We start from the raw sequence: 23,417 nt of genomic DNA on the forward strand, positions 1-23,417 counted from the left end.
AATACGTATATATGGCATACATTATATATACGTATATATATATATATATATATATATATATATATAATATATATATATATATATATATATATATATATATGTATATATATATATATATATATATATATATATATATATATATATATATATATATATATATATCTATATATATATATATATAGTATATATATTATATATATATATATATATATATATATAGTATATATATATATATTAATATATATATACATATACATATATATATACATATACATGTGTATATATATACATACATAAATGATGGAGAAATAGAATGAAAAGTGTGACAAAAAACTCTATTTCAGACTTTAAAATAAGAACATCATCACCATCCTCTCTCCCAGCGACAAGAAGCCGTGACAACATCACCGAGCTATAAGCTGCTCGCAATGGAGCGCGCAAGCACGCGACTCGCGCCGGTTTGTGACATAGTCCTGGAGCGATGTCACCCGCGAGAGACTTTTAAAATGCTGAATCGCGCGGTATGTCGTATCAGGCGGCGTTTAACGACAGATTGTCGATGGCAGAGCAGTTGGCGCGTATATGTCGCTTTCGTTGCCGTGATCTTCGATTACCGATAACGTTTGAATTCGGATATTGTGTCTCTCACTCCTCCCCCCTCCCAAACTACCCTCACCCCTTTATCCCTTTTATTTTGTAGGGGTAGGGGAGGATGTTTTTTGGGTAGGAAGCGCTTTGTTAAGTTTTTTTTTTTTTTTTTTTTTTTTTTTTTTTAGAAGCGGAATGGATTGACGATTTATAGTTTGAGGAAATTACTTTTATAGAATCTTTTTTTATGATCTTCGTGTCTCTCCCCCCTTCTGTCCCCCCCCCACCCCCCCCCCCAACCAATAGCTCCCCTTCCCCCCGTTTTAACGATAAGGGAGTGTTTGGAGGTAGGGGTGGTTGTTAAGTTTTTTTATTTTTTTATTTATTTATTTCTTTTTCAGGAACGGGATGGGATTGACGATTTATTGCTTCGAGCGAAGGTACTTTTTTGTATATAATCTTTTTCTTCGTTCTTTCCAAATGAATAAACTGTCTATTAACTCTTATTTATGCACAGTCTTTATAGATCTTTTCCTGTAATAAATTCTGACTGTTATATGGAAGGCTCAATCCGATCTATTCTTATTTGCAACTGTATAAAAAACGAATTCCTTTTTATTTTGATTTTTTTTTCATCTTTCATATTTGTTTTAATGTTCTCGCTGTTTTTTGTTGAGCTGACGTTATGTCAGCACGGGCTCTTGCTCGTAGAGCAGCCCTTAGTTTTGAAATTCTGATGTTAATTGTTATTTGTATGAAACTTTAATATGTCAAATGAAATATATATATATATATATATATATATATATATATATATATATATATATATATATATATATATATATATTAATTAATGTCTTCAACTTCTTCCGTTAGTCCCAGTCATTCTAGAATATATAGAAGGTTTTCTCCTTTCACTGTAAAATGAATAATGTTTGTCCGTTTTCGTTGCAATGAAAAATTTTCCATCTTTATTCACTGTAAAATATGAAATATTTGTTCCTTTCAATGTAAAATGAAAAATTTTTTTCCCTTTCATTTTGAAATAGAAAAGTTGCGTCCTCTTGCATTATGAGTAATTAAAATGGGTTTGCCCGTTTCATTGTAAAATAAAAAATAAAAAAAAGTGTCTCCCTTTCATCATGAAAATCAAAGTTTTGTCTATTTCATTTGGTAAAATAAAAAGTTTGCACTTTTCATTGTAAAATAAGAAATATTTGTCCCTTTCATTATAAAAAAGAAAACTTTGTCCCTTTCATTATAAAATAAAATAGTTTGTCCATATCATTATGAAATAAGTCTGTCCATTACATTGTAAAATAAAAAAAGTTTGTCCCTTTCATTATAGAATAAAAAAAATTGTCACTTTCATTATAAAATAAATAAAAGTTTGTCCCTTTCATTGTAAAATAAGAACGTTTTTCCCTTTGAATGTAAAACAAGAAATGTCCCTTTCATTAAAAAAGCAAGAAAGTTTGTCCCTTTCATTGTCGAATAAAAAAGTGTGTCCATTTCAATATGAAATAAAGTTTGTGCATTTCATTGTAAAATAAAAAAAGTTTGTCCCTTTCATTGTAAAATAAAAAATGTTGTCCCTTTCATTATAAAATAAAAAAGTTTGTACCTTTCATTGTAGAACAAAAAATGTTCGTTCTATCATAAAATCATTACCTACTACTTAGAGTGTGTAACATTACTACGACAGTAAAATTCCTTAAAAAAGCTGAATGAACTCCATTACTATGATTTCCAAAAGAGAGAGAGAGAGAGAGAGACAGAGAGAGAGAGATATGAATGAACTCCCGTACTGTGATTTCTGTGTGTGTGGAGAGAGAGAGAGAGAGAGAGAGAGAGAGAGAGAGAGAGAGAGAGAGAGAGAGATGGATGAATGAATGAACTCCAGTACTATGATTTCTGAGAGAGAGAGAGAGAGAGAGAGAGAGAGAGAGAGAGAGACCTTACCCTACCTTACAGACCTTACAGTTCGTTCGGGTTGCCCAGGTCCCTCAGTGTGAGACACCCTAATGTCTACCACGAGTTGCTAGTACATCTTCCGGTATATTTTGCATCTTCCAATCTTGGATGGTCTGAGATGCAGTTTAGATATTTGTCGAGCTTATTCTTAAACACATCTACGCTCCACTCCCTGATATATTCCTCAGATGAGCTGGCAACGCATTGAATAGACGCTGCATTATCGATGCTGGTGCGTAGTGGATTAATGTCCTGTTTTGTCCTCCCCTATTTTCCTTGGTATAGTTTTGGGCACTATTAATCTACCTCTGCTTGCCTCTTTCTGATATTTTTAGTTCCATGATATTTTCTGTTATTCCTTCTATCTGTTTCCATGCCTGAATTATCATGTAGCGTTCTCTTCTCCTTTCTCCAGACTATAATTTTAAGGATTGTAGTCTTTTCCCAGTAGTCAAGGTCCTTAACTTCTTCTATTCTAGCTGTAAAGGACCTTTGTACACTCTCTATTTGTGCAATATCCTTTTGATAGTGTGGGTACCATATCATATTGCAATATTCAAGTGGACTACGAACATATGTTTTATAAAGCATAATCATGTGTTCAGCTTTTCTTGTTTTGAAGTGCCGTAACAACATTCCCATTTTTGCTTCACTTTTGTTATTTTGCCAAAAGAATTGCTATTTGATCATTGCATAACATGTTCCTATCATCATCACACCAAGGTCTTTAACTGCTTCCTTATTTGTGATTGTCTCATTATTAGGTCCCCTATATGCATATAGCTTTCCTTCTCTGTCTCCATAATTTATTGATTCAAATTTATCAGAGTTAAATACCATCCTATTTACCTCTGCCCAATCATATACTTTGTTAAGGTCTCTTTGTAGAGCGTTCCTATCTTCATCACAAGTAATTTCTCTACTTATTCTTGTGTCATCAGCGTAACTACTCACTACCGAATCCTTAACATTACTGTCTATGTCTTCAATCATAATAACAAACAGTATTGCAGCTAACACCGTACCTTGTGGCACACCGGATATTACCTTGGTTTCATCCGATTTCTCATCGTTTGCAATAACTATCTGTTTTCTGTTGTGTAAAAATTCTTTTAACCATCTTCCTACTTTATCTACGATATTGTGTTTTCTAATTTTCTTTGCTATATATTATGGTCTACTTTGTCAAAAGCTTTTGCAAAGTCTAGATAAACCACATCTGTTTCATTTCCGCTTTTCATATTTTTGAATATGTTCTCACGGTGGACTAATAGTTGGGTTTGTACTTTTTTTTTTCGGGTACGAAACCGTGTTTGTCCTATATTAAACAAATTATTTTTTTATTAAATGTTTCATAATATTTTTTGCTTCATTACCCTTTCATACACTTTCATAATATGTGATGTTAGACTCACAGGCCTATAATTACTTGCCTCTAGTCTTGATCCACTTTTGAAAGTAGGGTTGATATATGCTAATTTGTGCTCATCATAAATCTTGCCTGTATCTACACTTTGTCTTAATAATATTGCAAGTGGCTTTGCAATAGAATGAACTACTTTCTTTAACAAAATAGCAGGGACTCCATCAGGCCCACCCTGCAGCAGCTCCATTTTTAATTTCATTAATTGCCTGCACAATATCAGCTTCATTAATTTCTATGTCAGCTAAATATTCACTATTTTCGTCCCTTAACTTGTCTATCATTATCTTCATTATCTTATTCTGGGGTGAAATTCTCTCTTATATCGTTCTGCCAGTATGTTGCAAATTTTCCTTTTTTTTCATTCGTTAATCTCCCCTCCAATTTAATTCTCGAGGGCCTTTTTATTTCTATTCTTCTTTTATTCATCCTCTTCGCATATGAGTATAATAGTTTGGGGTTTTGCTTGATATTTAATAGGGTTTTTTCTTCCAAGTCCCGTTTTTCATTTTCTTTTGATTGTATAATCTTTTGTTCTGCATTTTCTATCTTACTTTTTAGTTCTATAACTTTCCATGCATTTTTTTCTTTTGCAAGACCTTTTTTCCACTTTCTGATTTTCTGGAACAAGATCCTTCTGTCTCTTGGTATGCATGAATGATGTTTACTTTTCTTCTTCGGTATATATTTATCCACTATTTTCTCTAATATTTTATATAATATCTCCGTATTTCCCTTATGTCATCACTTACGAAAATGTTATCCCAATCATTGTTTAATTCTTCCATTTATTTCTGACCATTTTATATTTTTTATTTTTCTGTAGAAGTTGTATTTTCCATATCCTTCCCACTTTTTCATTTCTTGCTTATCTCTGTTTTCACTTGCTTTGGAATGAACTGTTATTTCTATGACATTATGGTCTGAAATATTCGCATTATATACTATTATTTCTTTAACATAATTCATCTCGTTCACAAATACTAGGTCTAAAGTATTTTCCTTTCTTGTTGGCAGGTGATTTATTTGTTGAATGTTGTATTCTAGTAGCATATCTAATAGCTTTTCGAATTGCCTCTTATCTTCTGCACTACTATTACTCTCTTTTTTATATGTATAAGTACAACCACCACAAGCTCCTATTCGTTCTTTCCATTCTACGAACGGAAAGTTGAAGTCTCCAGATAGGAGAATAGTCCAGTCCTTGTGATTTCTACATATATCATCCAATTTTCAATTATTAAGTCAAACTCTTTAGTATTAGGAGGTCTATATTACTATGTTCATTAATTTTTCAGATTCAAATTCTACCGCTATTAGTTCACATTCTAGTTACTATATTTCTCATATATTTTTCCTTGTTTTTTGTCTTTCCCATATATTGCGGTTCCCCCTTGATTCCTATTTTTTCTATCTGATCTATAAGTTTGGAACCTTTTTATTTGATCATCATTCCCAGTCTCTTGGGAATACCAGGTTTCACTTTATATTCATTATATCTATTTTCTTTTCAATTTGGGTTAGTTCTTCTAAGTACTCTATTTTTCTTTTTGAGTTACTCATAACTAAACCCTGCGCATTCATCATTATGATGGTTTGCGTGTTTTCTCCTTCATTTAATATTGGTAGTAATAAGGATTTTCCCATGTCTCTTTCCTGTTCTGTATGTTGTTCTTTTTTTTCATTTCCAGAAATTCTGACATTAAAAAATCCAACTTTTCCATAATATTTGATCTTCCTTCATCATAATTATTCATTTTGTGTCTGAATCTGCAATTTTCTCCTCCGTTTCTGCAATATCCTCTTGCATAATAAATACAGTTATTCTTATCTCTTGAGTAGAATCTTGGAGCTGATGCTTTGAAATTTTTTGCTGACAACCTCTGCATATCTCGTTGGTGGCTTGCTTTTTTCTTTTACCTGATATTCTTTATTTCTCTCTTTATTTGTTCTTTCTTATTTTGGATTTTATTACTTGGTTGGTTATTTATTTGATTATGATTCATGGCTACAGGGTGCATATATTTACATTTTTTTGTCGAACTTACATCCTTTTCCTTCTTTTAGGTTTTTGCATATTTTTGGATGCAGATCTCTGCAAACATCCCCATAGCCATCTAGGTATGCACATTTACCATATATTTCATAGTTGTGACATACCTTAGGATGTTTGTAGTAACATTTTCTCAAATCTGCAATTCCCCTCTTTTCAAAAGGTTGCAGATTTTGTCTTTTTTGTCTATTTTTCCTCTTTCCTGTCATTGTGTAGATCTGGGTAGAGCCTCTTCGGGATTTGCTTTTGTGTTGTCATATCGTAATTTATTTCTTCGTAGAATGCTGCTTTATTGCCTCAATATGTAGTATCAATGAGTATCTCTGCATCCATACTTTTATCTTGTTCTTTGTTTTCCTTATTTTTTTCTGTCATTTCATTTTTGTTTACTTCTCTTCGTTTTCCTCTTCTTCTTCTTCTTCTTCCTCTTCCTCTTCTTCTTCATCCTCAACTATTTGTACATTCAATCTTGATTTAATAACATTGTCTATCCATGATAGACATGTTGAACAAAATATTCTTGTATCTTTTCTCATATCTTGCATTACCCCTCAGCACACTGTGGATGGGTCGGAATGTTGCATGCAGCACATTTTCTGATTAGGTTTTGTGGATTGACTATGCTATACCAAACCTTACACAGTTTGCATGCTTTTGGCATTCTTTTTTCCTAATGCATCAATTAGGATATTCACAAGATTCACCTTATTCATTTTCTTTGTCGGAATATGTTGGTTTATGTATATTTTCTTTATGAGTCTCTTGACCACTTGGATTTTATTTGGAACTTCTTCAATTATTTTCAAGATGTTTTCATTAGATTTGTTCCAGTTTGAAGGATTATATCCTTCTAATATATCTATGAATGCTTTTGTACCTTTTTGGTTAGGACTGTTGCTGATCTCATAGATGAGAAATGCCAGTTCCCTTCCTGCTACCTCATCGTATTGCGAATCCGCCAAGCAAGCTAAATCTCGCCTTTCCCATTTCTTCCCGCGGCAGTGTTGGAACTACTCTGCCATCTTGTGTTCTGATTTACAGTATTACACTTGATAAACTAACTTAGAAGACGCTTTATCCTAACTATTTTTCACACTAATCTTATCACCGATAGATTCACGAACACTTCTAGATATTTCTCATTCTAGACGTATGCTAAACTTGTGATATCTGTTGATTAATCTGACTTCACGCGGGCCCGGGAACGTCTCACCAAGCAAGATGGCTACTACGAGAGAGAGAGATGAATGAACGGTCCAGTACTGTGATTTCTGTGAAAGAGAGAGAGAGAGAGAGAGAGAGAGAGAGCAGAGAGAGAGAGAGAGAGAGAGGGAGATGGGTGATGGAGGTAAAGAGAAAATACATAAGGAAGGAGATCTCACTTAATAAATAAAGAAAAAGAAATTAATACATAATAAATAGCTAAAAAATGTCTTAAAATACAATGAGAAAATAGTATTAAAGTGTGTTGCATTGCATCTTCCCTCGAACTCGAGAGATTCCAATTGCAAATCATTCCACTCACCTGAAGGATAAGGTCGTCACTGGTCTCCACGACCCGTGAGAGGCCTTACGGGCGAGAGGCGACCCCCAGAAGTCGTGCTCGAAGACCCGCCACCAAGGGCCTGACCCGACGACGTCTTGGTTCCCCAACACTGCGCGGCTGTTGGAGAAACGAGAGAGAGTAGTGTAAGATGTTGATGTTGGCATTGCAGGTCAGTGTCAACTTCTTTGATAAAAAATGACAACAAGATTTCCTGTAAATTGAAATGTTATTTTTTAAATGTCCAGATTAGTTTTGTGATTCATTGATGCTTTGACAATATTTAGAAGTTTGAAATGAAAAATACACCTTTTTTTTAGCACGACGAATTCATATACATAGAGAATAATTGGTTTGCCAATAATAGCAGTGGAAGTTGTTATATTTTATTGCGATGAAAAACTTAGTCGTACCACCGCGATTATTATTAATAATTATATATATATATATATATATATATATATATATATATATATAATATATATATATATATATATATATATATATATATATATATATATATATAATATTTGTTTTTTGTCTATCACAGTCCCCCAGTTCGACTGGGTGGTATTTATAGTGTGGGGCTCCGGGTTGCATCCTGCCTCCTTAGAAGTCCATCACTTTTCTTACTATGTGCGATGTTTCTAGGGGCACACTCTTCTGCATGAGGCCTGGAGCTACTTCAGCCTTATTATTATTATTATTATTATTATTATTATTATTATTATTATTATTATTATTATTATTATTATTCCAGGCTTCTCAATTGTTAAACAATTTCCAACGTACAGAACACATGATCATACGTTTGATTTAATGCGTACAGACTATTCAAAATATGCGTATTACATTTTCTTAAATTCTAAAATCGTCTGAGAATCAGGTAACAGGATTTTAAAACTTAACGGAGAAAAGGCATAATGATCATAAAACAATTGAAATAGAAAAATATATAATCTTAATCACTTTAGTCATCATTCCCTTTTTTCTTTTAGACTTTCTGTTTATCTTTTACCTTTTTGTTTCTCTCTCGTCGAATTTTGACAAAATGCGACAGATATTTTGATTACTTTCGTCCACTTTGAGCTGATCCTGCTTTTATTCTGAAATTGGCTAATTTGGTCTAAAGACTTTGAAATCCCATGAATGAGATCATATATTTATCAAAGGACTTGTTTTCCTTTTTTGTTTGTTTGTTATGACTTTGCATTCATTTCCCCAAAAGCTGAATAATTGTAGGCATGACCTTTAACTAGATTTTATTGATGTATTTCGAGAGGGTTAATCTCACTTAGAAGTTTTATTAGTATTATAACCCTGCTCTTCATTCGTCTAGAAATAATCAAATTGAGTGATTTAAAAACGATATAAAATTTTATTTGTATTGTAATAGGAGCAGGGAAGGTTATGTTATACATCGTGCGTTTAACTAAACATAAAAATTGCTATTGTCTGCTTGATTCATTGGAAATCTCGCTTGTGTACTATAACGAACATTAAAATAAAGACTATACTGTCCAGTTTCCGTAGGGGTTAGATAGTGCCTTGCTACATCCCCTGAAAATCCTTTTACTGTCTCTCCTTTCATATTCATTTCCATCTTACCTTCCACCCTCTCGTAACAGTTGATTCATAGTGCCACTACGAGCTTATCCTCCTGTTACACCTTTCAAACCTTTTACCGTCAATTTACGCTTCAGCGCTGAATGGCATCATAGGTCCCAGTGCTTGGCCTTTGGCCTAAATTCTTTATTCAATTCCATAAGGAACTCAAACAGAAGAACTGCGCAGTTTGATGTAATGAGATGTGAAGTTGAAATAACGCTATATTTTTAATTCGTAATTTAATCTTTAATATTTTTGTTTTTTTATTATTTAGTGTAGTTTTCTCGTCTTTACTTTTCGTATTGATATGCATATCATATATATATATATATATATAGATATGTATATATATAGTATATATATATATATATATATATATATATATATATATATATCATATACACACAGTTATATTCATAATATGTAGTATATATTTTATTTTATTATTGTATTCCTAACTAATAATGTATTATAGCTTATGCTCAAGTAAAATTTATTATTATTATTATTATTATTATTATTATTATTATTATTATTGAACCAAACAAAAACTTCTTTCAGTTTTCTTCTGAAGATAGAAAAAGAAACCAACAAGATTGCCGAGATAACTTGTTTACTGTAAAGTATTTACATAGTATTAACACTATGTAAATATAGTAATACTACGTAAATAACTTACGAGTAAACAAGTTAGACTCGGTAATCTTGTGGGTTTCTTTTTCCTTATTATTATTATTATTATTTTATTATTATTATTATTTTATTATTATTATTATTATTATTATTATTACAAAGGAGCTATTCCCAAAATTAAAATTCCGTAAGAATTCTCACGCGAGTGGCGGGACCCTACCAACCCCTAACTACGTGGATGCTGGGATGGATGACCTAATTTCTATTTGGGGGGGCAAAGAAGCTTAATTGGCGAGGTACATAATAAGCCAGGGTAAGTGGTATACGTCACAGGTGATAGATGCAGCATCGTTACTACTAATTAGTTTTTTTTTCTTGTGCTTTAGGGTAATCCAGGTAGATAGATTGCGTGAGATTAGTTTTACGTTTTCTTGTACGGGGCTCAGAGTAATGGCTGACGTTAATTATTTTTTACTTTGTTTTGGTATTGATTGTTTTGGCAATAATTATTTTGATAGTAGTACCTTTGACAGTAATTATTTTGATGTGTTGATATGTGTTTTGATGTTATATATTTTAATATATTAATTATTTTGACAGTAATTATTTTGATATTGATTATTTTGGCAATTATTATTTTAATATTAATTACTTTCAGAGTAATTATTTTGATATTTGTTTTGATGTTGAATGTTTTAATATTAATGTATTTTTACAGTAATTCTTTTGATGTTAGTTGGTGATATCAGTTATTTTAAAGTCAATTATTTTTACAGATTAGTTGGATGTTAATTATTTTGTTATTAATTATTTTATGTTAATTAATTTGACATAAGGTTATTTTGATATTAATTATTTTCATAATAAATATTTTTAGTCAATATTTTGATATTTGTTATATTTGTATTATAATTATTTTGACATTAATTTTTTTGATGTTAATTATCCTAACATCAGTTATTTTTCTATAAATTTTTGAAGATTATTTATTTTTATACAATTATTATTTTTTTTATTATTATATAAATTTCTATTTAAATTTTTTCCTAAGATGGTGAATTAAAAGTTCAAAATATTGAAATTTCTAAAGTTGTTTTTGTTGTTTTTGTAGTTCTATAGTTGAAAGTTTCTGTTTGTTTTTTTATGAATGTTTCTGTACCCAACTAATAATATACGTCTCTTTATGTCAAAGTTATTTGATTATTGGACTTAATGTCCTCCTGCATATGAGAGAGAGAGAGAGAGAGAGAGACGAGAGAGGAGAGAGAGAGATTTTTCTTGCATTTTACGAATTTCTCTGTAGTCAGCTAGTGATATATTTGTCTCTTTTTAAAGGACTTAGTATTATCCTGCGTTTGCTTACCTGTGCTAAAAACAGAACGAGAGAGAGAGAGAGAGAGAGAGAGAGGAGGGGGGTGGGGCTTTTCGTGCTTTTGCTTCTCAGACAGGTAAATTATCCTCCTAATGAGATATACTCGACTAACGAAACGTTTGTTCCTTATGACGTCATCGGTAATTACAAAGTAGAGGGAGTCTTCTTTCAACTTGATGGGGGTTTTTGAGGAACCTGGTAATTTAGTTGGCTGGGGGGGGATACAGAGAGTGGGGGCGGTTTGGGGGAAGGAGGAGGGGTCTCTGCAATGCCCCTAGACCACGGGGGTAGGGGGAGAGGGGGGAAGGGAGGGGGGTAGGGTTAGGGTGGCTGTAATTCCTCTTCTCGGTATTTGACACGCAAGATGAGACTAATTTGAAGGAAAATTATTTTTACTGGCAAGTCGATCCATAATATTCCTTATTTTTTTCACTTATTTCTGGAATTAAATGAAAAAATTGTCTTCATTTTTTTAGGATATATTTCGAGTGATTATGTGACCTAATTTCACATATCAGGGGAGATATATGACTGTATTTATGGTCATTTAGCCTATTTAGGTGAAATACACTTATAACTGTTGTCAAGGGACATCGTGACTGGTGTTAATTCATTTAAATTCTAGGGGTAAGGATATCAGTTTATATATTATATATATATATATATATATATATATATATATATTATATATATATATAGTATATACTATATATAATATATATATATATATATATATATATATATATATATATATATATATATATATGTATGTATGATGTATGTGTCTTTCCTGCTGATACTGTGATTTAAACTCCATGATACTTAAAGTTCCGACATCCTGGAATTCAGACTTCACAACAGCCAGAGAGGAAAAATTATTACTGATGAATCAACGGTAAATAAACCTAATCTCTTATCATCTATGAATCTAATTATTGAAATCAATGCATATTTGTCCCCCTCCCTCTAATTTTTCCATTTTAGGAATATGTTGTAGAACTAGTCTTCTTCAAAGCGAGAGAGAGAGAGAGAGAGAGAGAGGAGAAAATATATTCAAGAACAAGCGACCTTCAAATTCCTCATTTTTACAGTTCAACCTAAGCTGCTCCTGAGAGAGAGAGAGGAGAGAGAGAGAGAGAGATAGAGAGAGAGAGAGTGGAGAGAAAGAGGATTCCCTTTGTATCTATGTGTCAGTCTTAGCGAGACACTTTCCCTTCTTTCCAAGAATTGTCTTTTTCCAAGTTAAAAGCGACGACGGCTTAAGCATTCTCTCTTGCCTTTCCTCGGCTGCTAAATGCTGGTGGGTCGAATATAGTGATGAGAGGGGTGGGGGGGGGGGGGGCGGTGGTTTGTTTGTTGGGAGAGAAAGAAGGTGAGGGACCCCTCTCCCTCCCTCTCCCTCCCTACCTCCCTATCTCTCTCCCAAACCTCCGTCTCTTCCTAGCACTCTCTGTAATTGAAAAGAAGGAGAAGAAGAAGAAGAAGAAGAAGAAGAAGAAGTAGGAAGATAGAGCGAAAAATCGGTAAACTCACGAGGCTGTTCATTCAGCAAGTGCTCCAATTTCTGTTTTAATTATCACTCTCGCTGTAGAGGAGGCCTCTCTCTCTCTCTCTCTCTCTCTCTCTCTCTCCTCCTCCTCCTCCTCTCCTCCTCCTCCTCCTTATCTTTTACGATGGAGGGGAGTGGAAGATATCCTATCGGGGAGCCTGTGTATATTTCCGTTGGTCGGAAGGTGTTATTCTCTCTCTCTCTCTCTCTCTCTCTCTCTCTCTCTTATCTTTTACGAAGGAGACGAGACGACTCTTACTATCGGGTAAACCTATCTGCGTGTGTGTTTAGTTGAAAGGTGTTATTTTCTCTCTCTCTCTCTCTCTCTTCTCTCTCTCTCTCTCTCTCTCTTATCTTTTACGAAGGAGACGAGACGAGTTATGCTATCAGGGAAAGACTGTATTCGTGTTGTGTGTGTGTGTGTTTGTGTAGTTAAAAGGTGTTATTTCTCTCTCTCTCTCTCTCTCTCTCTCTCTCTCTCATCTCTCTCTCCTCTCTCTCTAAAACTCCGGTCGGTAGGTGTTATTTCACCGTAGGAGTTTCGACCCGCCCCTGGAAAATAATCGCTGGAAATCACCCGCTAGGGATTCCAGGAGCGTTGGAGGGCTGTGACAACCGCCCTGAGATACGGTACAGTTATAATGCACTATTTCTTCCCAAACGCCTCTGTCTCTGTCTCTCCTCCGACGGCCCTTGGTCTTGCTGCTACTTCTGCTTACTGCTTTTCCTGCTACTTCTGCTGCTGGTACTAGTACTGCTTTTTCTGCTACTTCCTGCTGTTGCTACTAGAACTGTTTCTACTGCTTTTTCTGTTTCTGTTTCTGTTGCTGCTACTAGTACTGCTTTTTCTGCTACTGCTGCTTGCTGCTGTTGCTACTAGTACCGTTCTACTGCTTTTTCTGTTGCTGCTACTAGTACTGCTTTTTCTGCTACTGCTGCTTAGTTCTGCTGCTACTAGTACTGCTTATTCTGTTTTTTCTGCTTCTGCTGCTGTTACTACTTCTGCTGCTGCTGCTACTAGTACTGCTTTTTCCGCTGCTACTGCTACTGATTGCCACTTCTGCTGCTGCTACTAGTACTACTTCTACTGCTTTTTCTGCTACTGCTGCTTACTGCTACCACATCTGCTGCTAGTACTGCTTCTGCTTCTTCTACTGCTATTGATACTGCTTCTGCTAATACTACTGCTATTGATACTGCTTCTGCTAATACTACTGCTTTTGCTACTTCTATTTCTCTTATTTCTGCTGCTACTTCTACTGCTGCTGCTCTTCTACTGCTTCTTCAGCTAATGCTTCTGCTTTTTCTGCTGCTATTTCTTTAGCTGCTTCTCAACCTACCGCTATCTCGTCTCCTTTTCTTTCTTCGAAGGGAACTTTCCCTCTTTATAAAAAGAACTTTCTCTAACATTCAATTCTGTTATTATACTTTCTTAACTTCGTTTTATATATTTATACACATATCTATATATCTATCTATCTATCTATCAATCTATCTATCTATCTATCTATATATATATATATATATATATATATATATATATATATATATGTGTGTGTGTATGTATGTATACGTGTGTGTGTGTATATATAAATTATTTAATTAATTATTAGACATTTTCTCAGTTCGTAAGTGTTCAAACTTAGTTGAGGTGAACCAACCCTTTTCTGTCATTTTTGTTTTGTGCCTTCTCCTTTCTGAAGGTAACAAACACTTCCTCCTCCTCCTTCTCCTCCTCCTCCTCCTCCTCCTCCTCTGCAGAAAGCAAGCGAGCAGCTCGTTCCAGCCAGGCGACACTGATACCTGGCCTGAACAAAAGTCATTTCGTAAATTACTTAGAACCCAGGCGGCCGTTTCGCAAAATTACTTCCAATCTCTTGGCCATTTCTTGTAAAAAGACAAAAAAATCTTTTCAAAAAATCTTATAATGTAGCAGCTTTCTGCAGAAATACTTATAACTTTTTTTCACCATTTTCTATATTAATTATTTTTAGGGGGGTCATTTTTGTTAAAAAAAAAATATATATGCATATACGTATATAAATCTTTAAAAGAATTTTATAATTTGGCAGCTTTCTGCAGAAATACTTATAACTTTGTTTTTCGCCATTTCTATATTATTATTTTTTTTTTGGTAATTTCTTCTAACCAAAAAAAAGTCTTATAAATCAATAATTATTTTTTTCTGTATTAATTTTTTTTATTTTGTAAAAAAAAAAATCTTATAATCTAGCAGCTTTCTGCAAAAATACATTAATTTTTTAAGCCATTTTCAATATTAATTTTTTTGTGGCTATTTCTTGTAAAAAAAGGCTTTTAAAAATCTTATAATCTAGCAGCATTCTGCAGAAATACTTATTATAGTTTTTTATTTTTATTTTTTTCGCCATTTTCTATATTGATTTTTTTGGTCAAATTTGTCAACATTTCCTTCTAATGTCTTATAACATTGCAGCAGTTAACAGAAATAATAAGTTTTTTTTGCCATTATCCATATTATTTTTTACTTATAATAATATTTAAAGAAAACTCATAATCACATGAGTCAATAAAATGGAAAGTAAATCCACAGTAGTTTGCCTGTTTGATTTTAAAAAACAAAATCACACAGGCATACTACCATGGATTTACTTTCCCAGTAATAATAATAATAATAATAATAATAATAATAATAATAATAATAATAATAATAATAATAATAATGGATTCCAATTTAGTGCCTCTGTGGGCTTGTTCCATATGAATAAGGTTCATCTTCTGAATGATAATAATAATGATAATTTATTTATTATTTTTGGTCATTTAAAAAAACAAGTAGCTATAATCCATCCTCTGACTTTCGTAAAATACTCTTGATCTTAAAAATAAATTCTTATAATCTTGCAACAACTTTCAGCATAAATACTCATAATAATCTTTTTTTTTTTTTTGTTGCCATTTTCTATATTGATTTTTTTTCATCTTTTCTGGTTATTAAAGAAAAAATTCTCTCTAATCCATCGACGCACTCTCTTTGATTACTCTTGATCCTTATTTGTCATTTGAGGGGTTGGGAAGGGGGGATTGTGGGGAAGGAATGGCGAACCTTGCCCACAGTCATTTTTGTCCAGGTGATTTTTGAAAGATTGCTTGTAATCTCTCCGACCCATTTTGCAGATTCCTTCAGATCTTTACCGGCAGTTCGAAAAATGGAGTTGAGGCCTTCCGGGCCGCCATTTAAAAAAAAGAAAGAAAAAAAAAAAAACCTGCAAAACGGGTTGCTCTTTTATTTTACTTATTGTGTGTCAAAAGTGTGTTTTTTTTTTTTTTTAATTTTTTTACCGGAAGCTCTTGCCAGTTTAGATTAATAGTGTCTTAAGATCATAATGTGTTCAGACACATATGATTAAAAAGCTTATTTATATTATTATTATTATTATTATTATTTTTTTTTTTTTTTTTTTTTTTTTTTTTTTTTTTTGCTCTCTATCACAGTCCTCCCATTCGACTGGGTGGTATTTTATAGTGTGGGGTTCCGGGTTGCATCCTGCCTCCTTAGGACTCCATCACTTTTCTTAACATGTGTGCCGTTTCTAGGATCACACTCTTCTGCATGAGTCCTGGAGCTACTTCAGCCCTCTAGTTTTTCTAGATTCCTTTCAGGGGATCTTGGGATCGTGCCTAGTGCTCCTATATTTATGGGTACGATTTCCTGGCTATCCCTATCCTTACTTATTTCTTATTTTCAGCTCTTGATATTATCCCATTTTATCCCTCTCTTTTTTCTCTTCATCTCTGGTGTCCCATGGTATTGCGACATCAATGAGTGATACTTTCTTTCTTGACTTTGTCATCAACGTCACGTCTGGTCTGTTCTTATTATTATTATTATTATTATTATTATTATTATTATTATTATTATTATTATTATTATTATTATATTCAGAAGATGAACCCCGCTCATATGAAACAAGCCCACCACTGGTGTTAATTTATAAGAAGTAACAGAAGGTAATGGAAAATACAGAAAGAAAGGATCAGAAATTAGAAAAGAGACAATAAATGAACAAACTGATGAATAAGTAGATAAAAATGAAAGCAAATCATAAAATACAAGACGATTAAAATTATTGACCAGGTACGCACCAGAATGTCTTATTTCTCTCTCTCTCTCTCTCTCTCTCTCTCTCTCTCTCTTAAGAGAGCCTGAACATCTATAACTTAGAAACACGACGATTGCAAGGACAACTAATAAAGACATTCAAAATACTAAAAGACATAAAAAAAAGTAGACAATAAACTATTCACATTAAACGAAAACCAGAACAGAGGTAATGGATGGAACCTAGAACTGAAGAGATACAACACATCCCATTTTGGAAATTTCTTTACATACAATATATGTGACACATGAAATAAACTGCCACCAGAAGTTGTCAACAGCAGCAGTGTGGAAGAGTTCAAAAGAAAGATAGACAAAATCGTTAGAACACTGTGAATGAATTGTAAAACCTGCTCTTAGAGATAGGTGAGCACATGATGTCTCCTTGAATGGGCTAGTAAGTCTTGTGAGACATCCTAATCATTATAACTCTATGTGCTTGCTTTCAGATTAGAAGTTAATTGTATTTCAGTTGCTTATCAGCTTGTTACTATAAAACTGACAGCTCTCTCTCTCTCTCTCTCTCTCTCTCTCTCTCTCTCTCTCTCTCTCTCTCTCTCTCTCTCTCTCTCTCTGTAGTGTGTGCATTCAAATAAGAAGTTCATTGTATCTCAAATGCTTACCAGCTTCCTATTATAAAACTCTCTCTCTCTCTCTCTTTCTCTCTCTCTACTCTCTCTCCTCTCTCTCTTCTCTCTCTCTCTCTCTCTCTTTCGTTCCTTGTGTACTTACTCATTTCCTCATACCAACGAATTTGTACCTGACTGTTACAAATCTAAAACACACAGTTTTCAATTATGACTGCACAGAGACATGTCTTTATCATTTTTTTACGGGGGTGGGGGGTGGAGGGGTGGGAGCTTTTGCGCTTATCAAGCTTAATTACCTCCTGCTTGCACTTGCTCGCTTTCAGAGTCGACTGGCTGCTACTCACCGGTTCATTAACTCGTGAAATGGGAAAATTCCGGCTGACTGACGAATCCACGACAACAGCATCCGCGCGACTTTTGATGAGCCAGAGATAATTCGGTTTCGTCCTTACGCTCAGAGGTATCTATTAAAAAAAATCCAGGGTAAATGATGGACGTAATGATGTCATGGCTGGATTTGACTTCGGGAAACCTAATTACGATGTTCAAACGTATATAAATGAGGTCCGTGTTTGTGTTAGTTCTTCGCGTGCTGCTTTCTAGGGGAAGTCGCGTGGAGGTATATAAGTGCCTTCGGCCAGCCCCAGGAGAGCTGTTAATCAGCTCAGTGGTATGGTTAAACTAAGATAGACTTACTCTGTTATTTATGGGTAAAATGTCAGTCACGCGATGAACGTAATAGCAAAAGCAAAAGCAAGAAAAGTGTAGTACCACGCCGAGAGCCTTCCACGAATTGAGACACACACCCATCTCTAATGCCGGCATAAATACAACTGCACGTACGTGGACACGATTCATAAGTGCACAGCAGCCTGATATTATGGCCTTTCGTACTCCCCTGGGCTTCCTGGTGTGATGGGAACATCCTCCTTCAGGGAGGTCTTCCCCCCTCCCCCAGCAACCATAAAGCTGGATGCTTGGAGGCTGGACATGGGCTTATCCGGTATAGTGGTTTTGCCTGATGAGTCCAGTAACTTGACCATCACCGGTAGGTTGACTCGCTCGTAATCTGCAGCACTTAGGTCTACTCAAGGTCCTTTAAATATACTGCGAGTATATTTAAAGGACCTTGGGTCTACTATTCTTTGAGTTTATTCGATTTCATTGAAGAATTATCGGTAATATTTTGAATTCGTCTTTTAATTCCATCTTATTGGCCATTAAATACCAGATAGGTAACTTGACCATCTCCTGTAGGTTGACTCGCTCGTAATCTGCAGCACTTAGGTCTACTATTCTTTGAGTTTATTCGATTTCATTGAAGAATTCAAGGTAATGTTTTGAATTCGTCTTTTAATTCCATCTTATTGGCCATTAAATACCAGATGGGTAAACTGACCATCTTCTGTAGGTTGACTCGCTCGTAATCTGCAGCACTTAGGTCTACTATTCTTTGCTTACTCGATTTCATTGAAGAATTATCGGTAATATTTTGAATTCGTCTGTTAATTCCATCCTATTGGCCATTTAATACCAGGTGGGTAACTTGACCATCTCCTATATGTTATCTCACTCGTAATCCTCTTCATTGGAGATCCGCTGTTCTCTCAGTTTATTCGATATCATTAAAGATTTGTCAGTACCTTTTACCTATTTGTAATTCCATCTTAACTTGCCATTGGATAAATTGACCACTTCCATATAATAATATGTTAATGGCATTCGTAATCCTCATCACTGGAGATGAACTACTCTTCCAGTTTGTCCGATTTCATTGAAGAATTTTCAGTTTTGTTTCAAATTCGTTTTGCATCTCCGTCGTAGCTGGTCTTTGACGTAACTCGTCAAAGTTTCTACAATTTGGTTGGACATAGAATGATATTTTTTTTTTATCTTTATAGTTGTTACTACCTTTTCCACGACCGCTTTGCTCTGTTGATGATTACCTGGTGTTATGTACACAGTGATTTTCATTGAGTCCTCGAGACAGCATCCCTGAAAATTTGGGAGACTTACTACTTTAAGGGAGATGATGCTCCCATGAAGGCAGACACTATCTCGAAGTCATTATTCATTCCTTTTACGACAAGTTCTTTTATGAGTCATGTCTTCAAAGTGTTCTTATTTCAGTTTTCTTCTTCTTCATCTTCTTCCCAGCTGGTTCCCATTTTTATTATGGGGTCGCCGTTTCGAATACGCCGTTTCCATCTATTTCTATCCTGCTCTTCTGCCTCGTCAATTCCCTTCTCATGTAAGTCTCCTCTCACACAGTGTTCTTATTTCAGTGAATTACGGATTAACTTCATAGTTTGTTCTTATTTTTTTGTGTTTAAAAGATGAGAACATCCCCGCTTTCAGATACATAATCTCTTCTCAATTAGGATTCAAAAAATATTAAAAACACACGCGTTTTCAGATACAAAGTGAGTTCTCATCTTGCGTTCAAAAGATCAAAAGATAAAAAACACACACACAAAAGCTTTCAGATCCACTTACAAGCACAAATGAAATAATATCCTTGTAACGCACTGATGCTCTTACAAAAGGTAAGCAAGGCAGCAGAGACATCAGCCAGAGGGTATTATTATTATTATTATTATTACTATTATTATTATTATTAGTATTATTATTGTTTCCGATGGTGGTTGATAGCACACAGCGACGCTAATCAACTTCCACCGGCGACCAGCCCCTCGGGCACGATAAAGAGATTAATATTCGAAATATGAGACTGGAAACTGACTTATTATTATGATTCGCTCGGCAATCAAACCTTTGTAGGACCGGCTGGTGGTTGGGGGAAGGGTATCGGGGTTAGGGGGGAGCGGATGGTTGGAGTTTGGGTAAGGGTCGGGGAGGGTGAGGAAGGAGTTTGAATTGGGATTGGGAGGGGGTGGGGATGGAGAGGGGGTTGGAGTTTGGTCGGGGAGGGAGTTTGAGGATGGTGGAGGATGAGGGGTTGGAGTTAAGTGGGTGGGAGAGTTTTTTTTTTTTTTTTTTTTTTTTTTGGGGGGGGGGGGGGGGGAGTTGGATCCCACTGAGTGCGCACCTTGTAAGTGTAGACATTATTCCGTACAGACATTATAACCGTGTAGACGTTATCCTTACAGACATTATAACCGTGTAGACGTATCCATACAGACATTATTACAGACATTATAACCGTATAGACATTATCCGTACAGACATTATAACCGTGTAGACATTATCCGCACAGACATTATAACCGTGTAGACGTTATCCATACAGACATTACAACCGTATAGACATTATCCGTACAGACATTATTAGACATTATAACCGTATAGAAGTTATCCGTACAATCATTATTACAGACATTATAACTGTATAGAAGTTATCCGTACAATCATTATTACAGACATTATAACTGTATAGACGTTATCCTACAGACATTATTACAAACATTATAACCGTATGGATGTTATCTGTACAGACATTATAACCATATAGACGTTATCTGTACAGACATAACCATATAGACGTTATCTGTACAGACATTATAACCGTATCGACATCATCTGTACAGACATTATTACAGACATTGTAACCGTATGGACGTTATCTGTACAGACATTTTAACCCTATAGACGTTATCCTTACTGACATTATAACCGTATAAACGTTATCTGTACAGACATTATAACCATGTAGACGTTGTTGTACGACAATATAAACAGTATAGAACATTTAATGGTAAAGACGATTTAACGTATGAACGTTAAATCTTTGGTACAGACATTATTACAGACATTATAACCATATGGACGTTATCTGTGCATACATTTTAACTGTATAGACGTTATCCATACAGACATTTTAACCGTATAGAAGTTATTCATACAGACATTATTTACATATAGACGTTATTCATACAGACATTATAACCGTATGTTATCCATGCAAACATCATTACAGACATTATAACCGTACAGACATTATCCGTCAAGCCTGAACTTCTAATTACGTATGCATTGAAAGACCTCGCGTAATAAAAGATTCCCGTGAATTAATTATTATTATTGTTATAACGACACTAAAAAAAGAAGATATATACGAAATGATTAATCGTGGGATAAGCTGGCTAAATATTTGATGTTCTGTAATCTCAAAAGGGGATTTGCATAAAAAGTTATTTCAAAATTCTTTTTTTTTTTTACCTAATCAGAGAGGGGCCTTGTTTGTTTTGTTTTAAAACCAAACGCGCCCGCTTTGTGTAGATAATGAATAATTAATTCATGCTAAAGTACTCTTATACTTGCTGTTGGTGGTTCCTATCCGCGCTGCTCGCGGAGAGAGAGAGAGAGAGAGAGAGAGAGAGAGAGAGAGAGAGAGAGAGAGAGAGATTTTTGTCTCAAGAACTTTGCTTTATTTTCAAACATGTTTGTATACTTGTGTATCGATATAATATATGTATATATATATGTACACACACACGTATATATCAATACTATTATATAATATATAATATATATATTAATATATTAATATTATAATTAATATAATATATGTATATATATTAATTATATTATTTTTAATTAAAATATTAATAATATATATAATAATTTGTTATATATGTTTATTTATATAGTTATATATATTGTATTTAATTGTTATATTAATATTATTATATTAATATATATATTATTATATTATATTTATTATTTATATATATATATGTTATGCTATGATAAATTATAATTATGTATTAATCGAATCACGAAAATATGGAACGTCACAAATATATGAATAAAGCCGGAATAAACGATGGAATTTTGCAAGGCCTTTCGATTTCTGTCATTTATTTTGGTTGGCAGACTGCTGAATAAATAATAAAAATAAGTTTACAAAGTTAGCTCGTTTCTCTTTCATTCGTGGATTTCGTCTTTTGATTTTTCAATATTCATATACATATATCTATATATATATATATATATATATATATATATATTATATATGTATATATGTTAGATATATATATCTATATATATATATATATATATATATATATATAATATATATATAGATCTATAATATATATATATATTATAATATCAGTGATCCTTTGTAGATAAGATGATATGTAAATCAGCAGTGAAAACATTATGGTGATCTGTAAGGACCTGTGATGATGGAATCAGAAGAGAAAGTCTCATTTTCTCTGAGAGAAAGGTTCCAGGGGAGAATGAAAGTTAAATGGGAGTTTAATATTATTGCTTCAATAAAGGTGCAAGTGGGTATGAAACGATGTCCGCTGAAAAAGCCAAGAACACGAGAGGATTTATTGAAATAGCTTGAAAGGTTAATGAAATAGCTTCAGAGGTATGAAAAAGAATGATATTAAATAACCATTAGCCGTAAGAGGTTTGTGTAAAGATGTTTAAGTTGCATTTATTAAAAAGGAAATTAACTAAAAGATTACGTGAGGGCGTTTCGTAAGATACTAATTCCTGAATAATAATAATAATAATAATAATAATAATAATAATAATAATAATAATAATAATAATTGGCCTAATGTCTGTCCGTCCGACTGTCATTCAATCACGGTCAAACGCCTGGACCGATGGGCATGAAACTTGGCAGGGTTATGGTGGGGACCCCTAAGATGGTTTATAATAGGGTTTCATCCTACCTTCCCCACCTCCCTCCGAAGGGGGTGGGGGTGAGAAGGGATTCCCTGCAACGGAGCTGGTTCTGCCTGTGAAACGAGTCTAGTTATGCCTGTAGACTTAGTTACTTTACGAATTTTTATACATAATTTATGTATACATATGTTTGCTAGTAATAATAATTGGTTTTATTGAAAATAATGGCTACTTCAGCAGCGTTTATTTTGTATAGAAGTTTCTCTATTCTTCCTATTACTGACTTTTTTCTGTACTCAGATTGACTTTTAAAATGCCAAATATGGGATTCAAGCAA

At 33.8% G+C, this 23,417-nt stretch overlaps 1 protein-coding gene across 1 annotated transcript in view; it reads right to left on the reverse strand.

Annotated features, from left to right (window-relative positions):
- The window catches only part of LOC135216661 (pneumococcal serine-rich repeat protein-like), a 670,367-nt gene that overhangs the window by 149,381 nt on the left and 497,569 nt on the right, over positions 1–23,417 (reverse strand). Inside the window, exon 3 of the mRNA XM_064252048.1 lies at positions 7,564–7,701. Within this exon, the coding sequence (XP_064108118.1) occupies positions 7,564–7,701 (138 nt within the window). The remainder of the gene's footprint in view (positions 1–7,563; positions 7,702–23,417) is intronic.

Source organism: Macrobrachium nipponense, chromosome 6 (assembly GCF_015104395.2).
Source record: "Macrobrachium nipponense isolate FS-2020 chromosome 6, ASM1510439v2, whole genome shotgun sequence".
Taxonomy (NCBI): Eukaryota; Metazoa; Arthropoda; class Malacostraca; order Decapoda; family Palaemonidae; genus Macrobrachium; species Macrobrachium nipponense.